General features: G+C 36.0%; 1 protein-coding gene across 3 annotated transcripts in view; it reads left to right on the forward strand.

The window, feature by feature from the left end:
- The window catches only part of TBC1D4 (TBC1 domain family member 4), a 217,068-nt gene that overhangs the window by 72,866 nt on the left and 130,901 nt on the right, over positions 1–13,301 (forward strand). Inside the window, exon 1 of one of the 3 annotated variants that reach the window (XM_027844548.1) lies at positions 3,334–3,497. The exons of the other annotated variants lie outside the window; for them this stretch is intronic. Coding sequence (XP_027700349.1) covers positions 3,354–3,497 — 144 coding nt within the window. The 5' untranslated portion in view covers positions 3,334–3,353. Of the gene's footprint in view, positions 1–3,333; positions 3,498–13,301 lie in introns of those variants that run through there. 3 annotated transcript variants of the gene reach the window in all.

The raw sequence follows: 13,301 nt of genomic DNA on the forward strand, positions 1-13,301 counted from the left end.
AATAAATGTCAAATGGATGGGTATTCCTGCCAACTTGGTCCCTTAAATTCAGCATATATATATATATATATGTACACACACACACACACACAGAGACAGAGAGAGAGAGAGAGAGAGAGAGAGAGAGAGAGAGAGAGAGAATGCCTGGAGTGGTCATTAATTGTTGTTGAACTTGCAGTCCTTCTCATATGCTTCCTTGTCAGTGGAAGGGACAAGTTTCATCATCCAGGTTCTAGAGTAGTTTAGCAATAAAGCCATGTTTGACTGTGATGGTAGCTGTTTTTCTGAGTAGGTTTTTCTTTTAGGTCCCAACTGGCTGATGCTACTTGTAGAGACTAGTGCTGCTAGGATTGGAAGATGAACCATATGGTGCATTTGGAAAATTTGCACTATTGACCAGTAAAGGCTGTCGGTACTGGAAATAGTGTTGAAAACCACTATTTCTTCTAAGTTGGATTGATACTTGACTGGGGAAAATCTAACATGCCTTCAGGTACAATTTTTATGTATCTCTACACAGTTAAAAGCACTAGGACTGACTTCAGACAAAATTGTAAAGTAGGTAAAGTTTAGAGTCAGGTATTCTTTTGTATCACTATTCTGTGTCCTATTTAGCTTTGTCTCATTTTCTTCTTTCCTGTGTAGGTACCCAAAGCTCTCATGTTTCATGCGTCATCCTACTATCTAAAGCTGATCTCAGAAACATATTTTTTACTTTTAAAGGAAATTTTATTTTTAAAAAATGAACAAAAAATCTGTTTTATTTCCTTCCCATGTCCCTTCACATTTTGAACAAAAGAAAAACAAAATTCTTTTTTTTTGGGTGAGGCAATCAGGGTTAAGTGGCTTGCCCAGGGTCTCACAGCTAGTAAGTTTCAAGTATCTGAGACCGGATTTGAACTTGGGTTCTCCTGACTCCCAAGGCCGGAGCTCTATCTGCTGCGCCACCTAGCTGCCTCAAAAACAAAATTCTTATAACAAATTCAGTCAAAACAAATTCCTGCATCCATGACACCCAAAATATATGTCTCTTCTGCACCCTGTGTCTCTCACCTCTTTATCAGAAAGTTTGGGTAGCATGCTTCTTCCTCCTTGGACCTCTGAAATCCTAGCTGGTCATTGTGTTGAACAAAGTTCTCAAACCTTTCAAGGTTATTTGTCTTTACAGGGTTAAAGTATAAAATTTCCTCCTAGTTCTGCTCATCTTCCTCTGCATCAGTTCAAATAGGTCTTCCCAGTTTCTCTGAAATACCCTTTTCATTATTTCTTATGGCATAATAGTATTCCATTATATTCATGTACTCATAATTTATTTATCTGTTCCCCCAGTAATGGGCAGTCTCTTAGTTTCCAGTTCCTTGCCACTACACACACAAACACACACACACACACACACACATACACATGTATCTGTGTGTGTGTATGTATTTTATACCTAATCCTTTTCCTCTTGCTTGGGTTTTGCCTAGTAGTAGTATCGCTGAGTAAAACAAATAGAATGCATAGGTTAGTGACTTTTGGGTGTAATTCCAAATTACTTTCCAGAATAAGCCTACCAACAGTTACAATCAATAGTTGTTAATGTTCCTGTTTTCCCAAAGCTCCTCCAACATTTGTCATTTTCGTTTTTGTCAACTTTGCCAATCTTATGGATTTGAGGTAGAGCCTCAGAATTGCTTTAATTTATATTTCTCTATTGTTATAGTGTTTTGGAGTTTTTTCCATATGGCTATTGATAGATAGACTTTTTTCCTTTGAAAATTGCCTGTGTTCTGATAGTTTAATCATACTGTGTTATATCTGCCAGGTTATTTTACTTTTAAGTCTTGCTACTGAATGAAAAGCATTGGCCAATGTTCAAGTAATTGTAGTCATCATTTAACATATGGGATGGTATTTTGGTGGGGCAAGAAGGCCCTCTGTGTCCCCTGAAGTTATAATAGTCCTGAATGTAAACCTGGATTAGTCATATTAAGGTTTTAAAGTATGTATAAGATAGGAGAGGGGAGGGGAGGAGAACTACTTCTGGAAGTTGTTGCTTTTAGCCAGTCCTAGGACCTGGAATCTGTTTTTTTTTTTTTAAATTTTTAAAAATTTTTTATTTTTAGGCAATTGGGGTTAAGTGTCTTGCCCAGGGTCACACAGCTAGTAAGTGTCAAGTGTTTGATATGAGGCCAGATTTGAACTCAGGTCTTCCTGACTTCAGGGCTGGTGCTCTGTCCACTGCACCACCTAGCTGCCCCTGGAATCTGTTTTACCTGGAAGTATACATCTGGGTCTCTTTCTTCTTGGCCACTTCCCTCAACCTAAAGGTTTTTTTAGTCCCTAACTGTCTACTGCTTCACAGCCTCAAGATGTCAAGCATTTAGAGTCCATTCTGACTTTGACCTCTCATCTCCCCTTATGGGGTTTCAGTTTGTTTCTCATTTCCTTAGTAAAGTAAACATCCCTTTGTGAAAGAAGTTGGTAGAAGATTGAGAGAAGCCTCCACCACGGGGCTTATCACCACACATTCTTCTCACTCTAACATGTCATCTAAACCTTTGATCCCTTGCATCCTGGTGCACATGTGATCAGCTTGGTATAGTGTTCAAGAACCCCTCAGGTAGATAGGGTACAGGAATTCAGGGAGTTTTAGCCTTGTGCTAAACAAATTAGATTTTAGAGTTATGGATAGACAGAAAAAAAGTATAGATGTCATATGACTGCATAATCTTTTTAATTTATGCCATTAGCAGGTAGATATTATACAAATCTTATTATTAACCAAGACTGTTTTTGTACAGTGTCTGCCTTCTGCCCATTTTTGTGCTGGCTGCAGTGAATGTATGTGCATAATCATACCTGTATCTTGGTGTTATGAGGTAGTAATTGAGGGAAAGGGTAGATAAGAGCCTGTGACCTATAATTCTTAAGAGAAAGTCATCTCAAGAAGGATGGGAAGCTTTTAATCATCAAATTTTGAAGACACAAAGAGAAACCATTTAGACAAGGAGGGAAAGGAAAACTAAAGGAAACAATGCATTTTAAGAAGACAAGTTGATAGAGACAGAAAGTACAAACAAGAACAGATAATGGGAAAATGAATATAAAAGTGTGTATTGATCCTACAAGAATAGCATAAGGAATATTAAAACTCAAAAATGAGCAGAAGCTATTGAGGAAAAGTTAAGGACAAAGAGTTGGTTTTTTTTTTTTTTAAGCTTTGTCGGAGGCAGGAGGAAGGTATCAAAGAAGGAATAGAACAGATGTTTATGGTACCTGGGGACAATGGGGACAAAGTGACACTACTCATATCTTATTTTGCTTCTCTTTTCTCTGCCAGGTAGCATGATCTTTGAATTGGAAAGGATATGACAAACATGGCTCATAGGGAGTTGAAGCACAAGATATCTAGGGAGATAGTGAGGAAGTACCTAGCTGCCCTTGATGATTTCAAGTCACCAGGCCCTAACGAACAACACCTCGAGGCCCTGAAACAACTGAAGGATGCAATTGTGAGTCATTGTTAGTAATCATTGAAAGACAGAGAACCAAGCAAAGTGCTGTGTGGAACATGATGTGTACTGATTTTTCCAAAAAAGGGAAAAGAGAAAGTCAAACTTCGAGTTACAGGCCAATTAATTACTTTGATTCATGGTAAAATTCTTGAATGTATTATTGTTAAAAGAGATGGTTAGTGAATGTTTAGAAAGGAAAATGGGACCCAACTGTTCTTCATTAAGGACGGGTCATACCAGACCATTGCCCCCTGCCCCCCAGTGTTAGATTAGATCAGGGGAATGTTCTAGATGTAGTTAGATTTTTCGAAAATCATGTGACAGTCTCTCATCCCTACAGATAAGATGAAGTGATGTGGGCCAGATGATTGTATGGTTAGGTAGATTCAGAACTAGTTGAATAGCTAGTCAAAGAATAGGCATAAATAGATTGATTAACAGAAGTATCTTTTAGAGTTCTCCTGAAGTCTGTGCTGGCTCTGTGTTGTTTAAAGTTTTTAATAATGATAAAAGTCATGGTTGGCATCATTATCAATTTTGCAAAGCTCGAGGGCATAGCTAAACATTGGATAACAGAATCCAAAGACATCTCGGCAGGCTAGAATGTTGAAATTGTGTTGAAATTGAGTATTGATATACAAAAATGAGAAAAACTAATTTGTTTGCTTTGGAAATTGAAGTGGCAAATTAAATAATGCAGTATAGGGAAAGAAGAATTTTAGCAGGTAATGAAAAATTTAAAAATAGAATTTGATGCTGCTTCTTTGTTCTTCATAATTTTAAAAGTTGTACCAGTATTTCCCATGGAAATTGAAATTAATAGAAAGTACTACTTTTTTGGGGGGGGTGGTGAGACATTTGGGGTTAAGTGACTTGCCCAGAGTCACACAGCTAAGGAATGTTATGTGTCTGAGGTCAGATTTGAACTCAGGTCCTCCTGACTCTAGAGCCATTATTCTATCCACTGTGCTACCTAGCTGTCCCTGAAAGTATGCTTTTTAATGCCATTTTAGAGGAATTGTTATTTTTTTCTTTGCATAAATAAAATGGCCCCTAAGTTGTGACTGTAAGCAGTCTTTGAACCAAGTAAACAGTTAATGTACCATAGAATGTAGAATTCCAAAGGTTTTGAACTTGTAAACCATTTATCTAATTAAAGTAATTCTTCTGACAACGTATAAATAAAACCAAGACAAAAAAGATTTTTACTGAAATATCAAATACCTGATGTAAAAGAATACAAAGAAATTGGAAAGTTGTGTAGAAGTAGTGGTTTTTTTCTTGTTTTTCTTTGTATTTCCATTTAGCATAGTGCCTGGCATATAGCAAATACTTAATAAATGCTTATTGACTGATTGTTGACTGAAGGAGAAGAGAGTAGAGTGAGAGCAGGCACACAGACCATGACTATCTGGTTATCTAGCAACAACATCAGATAGACCGCTGAAAAAGAGATGACATTGTTATTATTTTGTTGAAGCTTGCATGTATGTGTTTTCCATTTGGCAAATTACAGGTAGTTTGATGATCTGTGATTTTCTTTCTTATTTATTGTGTTTGATTTTGTTGTTGTTGTTGATGGGTTCTACAGAAATGAATAATAAGGGACAGCTAAGTGGTGCAGTGGATAGAGTTCCAACTTTGGAGTCAGGAGGACCTGAGTTCAAATGTGATCTCAGACACTTGACACATACTAGCTGTGTGACCCTGGGCAAGTCGCTCAACCCCAATTGCCTCACCACAAAGCAAAAAGAAAAAAAAGAATAACAAACATTAAAAAGGAAAAAAAATTCATTTGATAGTTCTAGTTAGGTCTTTGGGGTTTAGGTTCTGGGGATGTTTATTAACACTGCGCTTACAGGGAAATTAATATTGTGCTTAACCTTTGAATCTTATTTGAATCTTAATAATGGAGTTAGTATGCAATGACAGTTTTTGTTCTTCATCTTATAGAAAGGACTTCCTTCCCCATTCCTAAATACCTAGAATCGCTAGAGGAATTGAAAGGGTCAGAATTGATCAGTTGGCATCTTTCCCTCTGTTTTGGTTGCATCTCAATGACTTATTTATTTTGTTGTCTTTCCTTCTGTTTGTGTTATTTTAAAAAATTATTAGTCTGTTGCTTTTTTCATTCAGTTTTAAGTGCAGTCTTTTTTTTTTTTTTAAGCACCAAATTAAAATTTCTGGTTAAAAGATACTGGTGCTAACAAACCCTCCCTTGTTAGAAAGGAACAGTGTCATGTTGTTTTTTTAGTACTGGAAAGATTGGGGAAAAACATTGGTCTGTAATGCTCTAATTGTATGACCATTATACTATTTGTATAGTGAAGTTACATAATAACTTATTAAAGTATTTCTTAAAAAGAATCATAAAGCTTCACTAAGCAGAAAAGAAATTTACTTTTGGATATTGAATTGAAACCACATCAACTTTTCTGTTGAGTTTGGGTCAGTGTTTATAGTTTCCTACTGAAAGTATATTGTTGCTATTTTGAGACTTAACCATGATGCAGTATCTTAATATGATATCTTAAATTGTTTGGACCAGTGGGTCTGGCCCACCTGTAGGGAATGCTTCAGTAAATTTGACTTGATTACTTAAAATTCATTTTCATGAAAACAAACAAACCCAGGAAAAAGAAAACTAGTACTTAATAGCAGACCTTCCCATCCAAAAAACCAAAAACCAAAACAAAGACCATTTTGTTAACTTAAATTATATGAATAGATATATTTCAGTTGTCTACTTAACTTTACATGTATATGTGAAGAAATATCTTAAATATTGTTGATTTGGGACTGAATATTTAATGTTTTTAAGTTAGCATTTTTACTAGAAGAGGCATCAGTTCTGATCAAATTACAGGTTGATCTGATTAAATTACATGTGGCCCTGATTGAATGGATAAAATGAATATAGCAGTCTTGATTTTATAGTAATGGTATGGTGAACATGAAATGAACTAGCCTTTTATTTCCTCCCCCTTCCTTTATATTTTACTCCTCTCCCTTAAGTACTGACCTTTTGTTTCACATTTTTCTAACAGATTTGTAATGCAATTTTATTTATTATAGTTATGTATAGGTTAGGTGGTGCAGTGGATAGAGTGCCAGCCCTGGAGTAAGGAGGACCTGAGTACAAATCCAGCCTCAGACACTTTCTAGCTGTATGACCCTGGGCGAATTGTGAGAAATAACTCAGTCAGAATCAGTAGGGATGAAGTTAAAAGCCCAGCTTATTATGCAGTTGCAAATGTGGGTGTGTCCTATTGAATAGGCACACACCTTACCAAAGCAAAAGTTCACTATTTATTTCTAATCCAGGGCTGCAAAGTCTGTTTCCTCATTGGCTGAGTACTTTAGAGTGTACACCTTCCCAGCCTGCCTACTACATATCTACTCTTTGATATGTCCTCCCTTCCTCTTCACATGTCCCATGTTCAGAAAATGGTATCTAAACCCTGCCCAGAGGTGAAGTTAGTATTCATAAATCTATTAAGCTTGCACTCGCTAAGTGAAGCTTAACCTTTGCCCTACTTACTGACTTCTACCACCAAAACAAGATAAGAACTGCTGTATCTCATTTTACTTAGTTACTTTTCTAGCAGTTGTTTCAATTTTATGGAAACAAACTTTTCATTATATTCCTCAAACTCATTTAACCTCTCTTTGCCTCAGTTTCCTTAACTTTTAAGATGGGGATAATAACAGCACCGACCTTCAAGGGTTATTATTAAGTTTAAATAAGATCATATTTGTAAAGTGCTTAGCACAATGCGTGATTTGTAGCAGGTGATATATGAATGCTTAGTCCCTTTCCATTCCTATCCCTACCCTTCCCATTTATATCCTTGCTCTGCTTGACTAAAAGCTTCTTGAAGAGAGAGGCAGTGTGCTAATTTGTGTATTTCTTAGTCTCCAGTAGTGTTCTGAATATAGTAGGTATGTATTAAGTGTTTGTTAAATGAATGAATGAAGATTAAGATACAGTAAGTTTTTTTTTAAATCAAGATATGTTTGAATCCCAGCAGGATATGAAACCATTTTTTCATTATTATTATTATTATTTAGTATATATAAGCTTCCATTTTTTCAGATATGATGCTTCCAAAATTGTTGAATGGAGATTGCATTTTCCAGTTCAATAATGAAAGAATTCTTGGCTAACAGAAAAGCGTTTGTCAAATGGAACTTCAGAAATTATTTTAAGGTGACTATAAATGAAATTTGATTTGTGCCGCTAGTGCCTTCCTTTTGAGATTACCATGTCTTTTTTGCATATACCGTATTTCACCACATAATCGTCACACCCTGTTTTTTCAGTCCAAAAACTGGTTTGAAGCCTTTTGTTGAGTAATTGTCACCTGGTATAATTCTGTTCATCATGCCACTTAAAAAGTAAACAGAGCATCAATATATTCACTAGTGATATGTGGATATGCATTTATCTCTTGTGCATTGTGAGGCGTGAGCCTACAATTCTCAGTGCACACGCATTGTCAGTATTCAAGTTTAACATGTATTCGTGATTGTTCTGTGCATCCTAATCTTGCACCAAAGACAGTTCAGTAATAAATGATTTTTAAGTAATACTGGCACAATTTAACTCTAATAGGGAAGATAAAAAAATATGCTAGAGGAGTAGTTGAGGTAGAATTAACAGAACTTTGAAACTGATCAGAAATGGGCAGTGTTGAAGCAAGGATAGTGCTTCCCTCAACAGAAACATGGAAATGTGAAGGTCAGAATGGTTGCAGGAGTGAGAACTCCTGCAGCCTCAAGGCCACATATGGCCTTCTGGGTCCTTGGGTGCAGCCTTTTGACAGAGTCCAAGTTTTATAGAACAAATCCTTTTATTAAGGGGATTTGTTCTGTGAAGTTTGGATTCAGTCAAAAGTCTACACTTAATGACTGGGCCACATAATGATCACATCCCACTTTTTTGAAAAAAAAAATTTAGCATAAAATCTGCAATGATACTGTGGTGAAATATGGTATCTCATGTGTACCTAGTTATTTTCATGTCTGTCTCCTCCATTAAAATGTGATCTCTTTGAGGGCAGAGACTGTTTTTACTTTTCTTTGTATCCCTAACATTTAGTATGCCTGGCACTTGTTAAGTGCTTAGTAAATGTTTGTTGATCAACTGACATTTGAATATAACTTCTGGACTTAATTCTGGAAAGTAGATTCCTTATTTTCATTCTATGTCTGCCATATAGCCAGTTCCTTCTCTTCAGGGTCATTTATGTTTTCCTTTAGGGATTTTCCTAGTCTATTTCATAGCATACTATATTTTTCTATAACCAGAAAGCTATATAATGAAGTTTTGTAAAAATCTAAAAGTTGGTTTTACCATATTTTTATGAGGTAGATAGAATTTATATACTAGAATTAAACCACATATTTGATGCTTTTTTTTTTTTTTAGTCTGAACCTGTACTGTCATGAGTGTAGAGATTCCTGTGAGGAAATCCTCTCTTCCAATATAGATCTGTAGTTTACAGTCTTAGTCAAGTGGTTAAGTGATTTCCCCAGGGTTTAAACCACTGCCATTTGGTGTCTGAGACACAACTCAGGTTTTTTGACTCTGAAGCTAGGTCTGTATCTCCTAATCCCATTTTCTACTTTTAAAATTCACTTCACAATTTCAGTGAAAGGGGAACAAGTATTTGGTCTAGTTCTGCATTAGGAGCTGGATTTTGCTGTCCCCAAGTATACCTTCCCCAGAATCTAATGGCATTATCTAGAAGAGATGATGAGTAGAAGATAGCCACTGATAAGGTGAAAAGGTGTGACTACACAACTTTGGAAAAAGTAACTTCCTTTACTCCTGTCAGGATCTGCCTTTGTTACATTTGTTTTTCAAGGACTAAACATTTTAAAATGCTGTGCATTTCCCCCTACTATTTAACTTAAAAAGACTTTCCCTTTAACTTGTTGTTTTGGGATATTGGTAATCAGAACTAAGAGTTCTCCAGCTTCTGTTTTCTTAGTTTCTTCTCCTGAAACTTGTAGTAGAAAGTATTAACACTGAAAAATCAGTAAAATCTGTCCTCTTAACTGGCTGCACGTTTTTTTAGGCAGCTACCCAAGAAATTAGCTTTGGAGATATTGTGTAAGACTTCAGTGTTTTGTTTTCCCAGGAATGGAATAGGAAGAGAGCAGATCTGTACATAGGCCAGATAATTGCTTAAAAATGTCACATTGCAACAGAACTTGAGGGGCGAATTAAACTTGGGCAGAGCTTTCTTAAGCAATTACCTAAGGAAACATAAAGTGGGTTCATTGTAAAAGGGGCATTTAACTAAAGGTCATATTAAAACTTAATTGAAATTAGTATCTTTCTAAACTTTTATATATTTGTCTGTAATAATGACAATACCGTGTATTTGTATAGCCCTTCACTGTTTTTGAAATACAGTCATCTCATTTGAACCTCACATCAAATCTGTGAGCTGGACAGGGTACTGATTATTATCATTTTACATTTTATAGGTGAAACTGTTAAAGCTAACAGAGGTTATGTATGTTGTACACTTGAAAAAAGGATTTCTAGCTTTTTTGGAGTTGTGACACTATTATAGGCAGTCTTCAGCACCCAACAAAAAACTTACATATCCAAAAGGCTATTCTCTCAGGGCTGCATTACTTCCTGCTACCCTAAGAATAGGTAATCCTCAAGGCTTTGCCCTTTACTCCTTTTTCTCTCCTACACTTAATCACTTGGCTATTTTTATCTGCTCTCATGGCTTCATTTGTCATTTCTGTGCAACATATAAAAATATATATGTACATACATAAATTTGTGTATGTTGTCATAATATCTTTTCTGAACTGAACTGAAGCTGGTATTGCCAGCTGTCTTCTGGATATATCTACTTGGATGTTCCAAACTCAATATGTCTGAAATGGAACTGAGTCTTTCCCCTCCAGGGGTGGGGAACCTGCGGCCTCAAGGCTACATGTGACTGTCCAGGTCTTTAAGTGTAGACTTTTGACTGAATCCAAACTTCACGGAACAAATCCCCTTAATAAAAGGATTTGTTCTATAAAACTTGGACTCTGTCAAAAGGCTGCACTGAGGACCTAGAAGGCCGTACGTGGCCTTGAGGCTGCAGGGGTTCCTACTCCTGTAACCATTCTGTCCTTCACATTTCCATGTTTCTGTTGAGGGAAGCACTATCCTTGACTCTTTCTTCAACACTGCCCATTTCTGATCAGTTTCAAAGTTCTGTTAATTCTACTTCAACTACTCCTCTAACATATTTTTTTTATCTTCCCTATTAGAGCTACTATTCTAGTCCAGGCATTCTTCACTTCTTAATTGGACTCTTATTATAGCCTTCTAATTGATCTCTTTCCCTTCAGCCTTTTCCCTTACCAATCCGACCTTTACTGAGCTTCCAAGTTAATAAATTTATGGCACTGGTCTGACCATAATCACTCCATGATTCAAAAGACTTGAGTGGCTCCGTATTGCCCATGGGGAACATAGCTTGGGCATTTAAGGCTATCTATAGTTTTGCTTCACCCTATCTCCAGAGCCATATTTCATGTTACTGTCCTTCATGAATTCTGTATTCTTGCCAATCTAGGCTTCTAGCTTCTTCTGGAATTTGACTTTGTATCTCTGCCACTGCATAAACCATTCCACATGCTTTCTGTAAAGCTGGGGCCCTTTAAACTTTGTAAAGACTTAGCAGATCACACTCCATTTATTAGCTTGTACCCCCAAGGTTCTTAAGGGTCAAGATTGTTTTATTTTTGTCTTTATATACCTAGCTGTAGTGAACATATTCCTAGAAGGTAGTAGCTATTTAAAAAAATTCTTATTATAACTGCTGTATGCTAGAGGGCAGTTAGATGAAACTGTGGATAGAGCACTGGGCCTGGAGTCAGGAGGACCTGAATTCAAATCCGACCTCAGACCAGACACTTGACACTTACTAGCTGTGTGACCCTGGGCAAGTCACTTAACCCCAATTACCTCACCCCCCCCAAAAAAGATTTGCTTTTAAGTGTGATATGTGATTAATGAAATTGAAAGTAAGAAGACCATTGAACTAAATAAAAATAAAGCTGGGAGCTGGTTTTTATGAAAAAATCAATAAAATAGATAAACCATTGATTAGTTTGATTTTAAAAAAGAAGAAAACCAAATTGCCAGTATCAAAAGTGAAAGAGGTGAATTCACCACCAATAAAGATGAAATTAAAATAATTATTAGGAGCTATTTTGCCCAAGTATATGCCAACAAGTGTAATCATTTAAGTGAAATAGATCAATATTTATAAAAATATAAATTGTCCAGATTAACAGAAGAAGAAATAGAATGCTTAAATAACCCTACCTTAGGAAAAGAAATTGAACAAGCCATAAATGAGCTCCTTAATAAAAAATGCTCAGGACCAGATGGATTCACAAGTGAATTCTACCAAATATTTAAAGAGTAATTAGTTCTAATACTACATAGACTATTTGGAAAAATGGGCAAAAGAGTGCTACCAAATTCCTTTTACCACATAAGTATGATGCTGATACCTAAAACAGGAAGAGCAAAATAGAGAAAGAAAGGTATGCCTAATGAACATTAATGCAAAAAATTTAAATAAAATATTAGCAAGGAAATTACAGCAATATATCATAGAGATGATAGATTATTACCAGGTGGGATTTATACCAGGACTGCAGGGCTGGTTTAATATAGGAAAACTATTAGCATAATTGACCTTTTCAATAACAAAAATCATATAATTATTTGAATAGGTACAGAAAAAACTTTTGACAACATATACCTCTCAGTTCTATTAAAAACACTAGAAAACATAGGAATAAATGAAGCTTTCCTTAAAATGATAAATAGTGTCTATCTAAAATCATCAGCAAGCATTATTGGTAATGAGGATAAACTAGAACTGCCTTCTCAATAAGATGAAGCAAGGATGCCCATTATTTCCACTATTATACAGTATTATACTAGAAATACTAGCTATAGCAATGAAGGAAAAGAAGTTGAAGGAATTAGACTAGATAATGAGGAAGCAAAACAATCACTATTGATTAGAGAAATACAAATTAAAACAGATCTGAGGTACAACCTCACACCTATCAGATTGGCTAATATGACAGGAAAGGAAAATGACAAATATTGGAGGGGATGTGGGAAAATTGAGACACTAATGCACTATTGCTGGAGTTGTGAACCAATCTTACCATTTTGGAGAGCAATTTGGAACTGTGCCCAAAGAGCTATTAAACTGTATACCCTTTGATCCAGCAAGACCATTGCTAGGTCTATATCCCAAAGAGATCAAAAAAAAAAAAAAAGGAAAAAGGACCTACTTGTATGAAAATATTTATAGCAACTCTTTTTGTGGTGGCCAAGAATTGGAAATTGAGGGGATGCCATCAATTGGGGAATGGCTGAACAAGTTGTGGTATAAGATTGTGATGGAATATTACTGTGATATAAAAAATGACAAGCAGGATGATTTCAGAAAAACCTGGAAAGACTTCTATAAACTCATGCAAAGTGAAGTGAGCAGAACCAGCAGAACATTGTACACAGTAGTAACAATATTATACTATGAAGAATTATGAATGACTTCGCTCTTCTCAGCAATACAGTGACCCAAGACAATCCCAAAGGACTCATGATGAGCCATGATATCCACCTCCAGAGAAAGAATTTATATCTGAATACAAACTAAAGCTTCCTTCCTTCCTCTCTCCCTCCCTCCTTCCCCCCCTTTCTCTCTTTCTTTCACAGAATGACTAATATGGAAATATTTTACATGA

The sequence above is a fragment of the Vombatus ursinus genome, unplaced genomic scaffold (assembly GCF_900497805.2).
Source record: "Vombatus ursinus unplaced genomic scaffold, bare-nosed wombat genome assembly UNPS02014942.1, whole genome shotgun sequence".
Classification (NCBI taxonomy): domain Eukaryota; kingdom Metazoa; phylum Chordata; class Mammalia; order Diprotodontia; family Vombatidae; genus Vombatus; species Vombatus ursinus.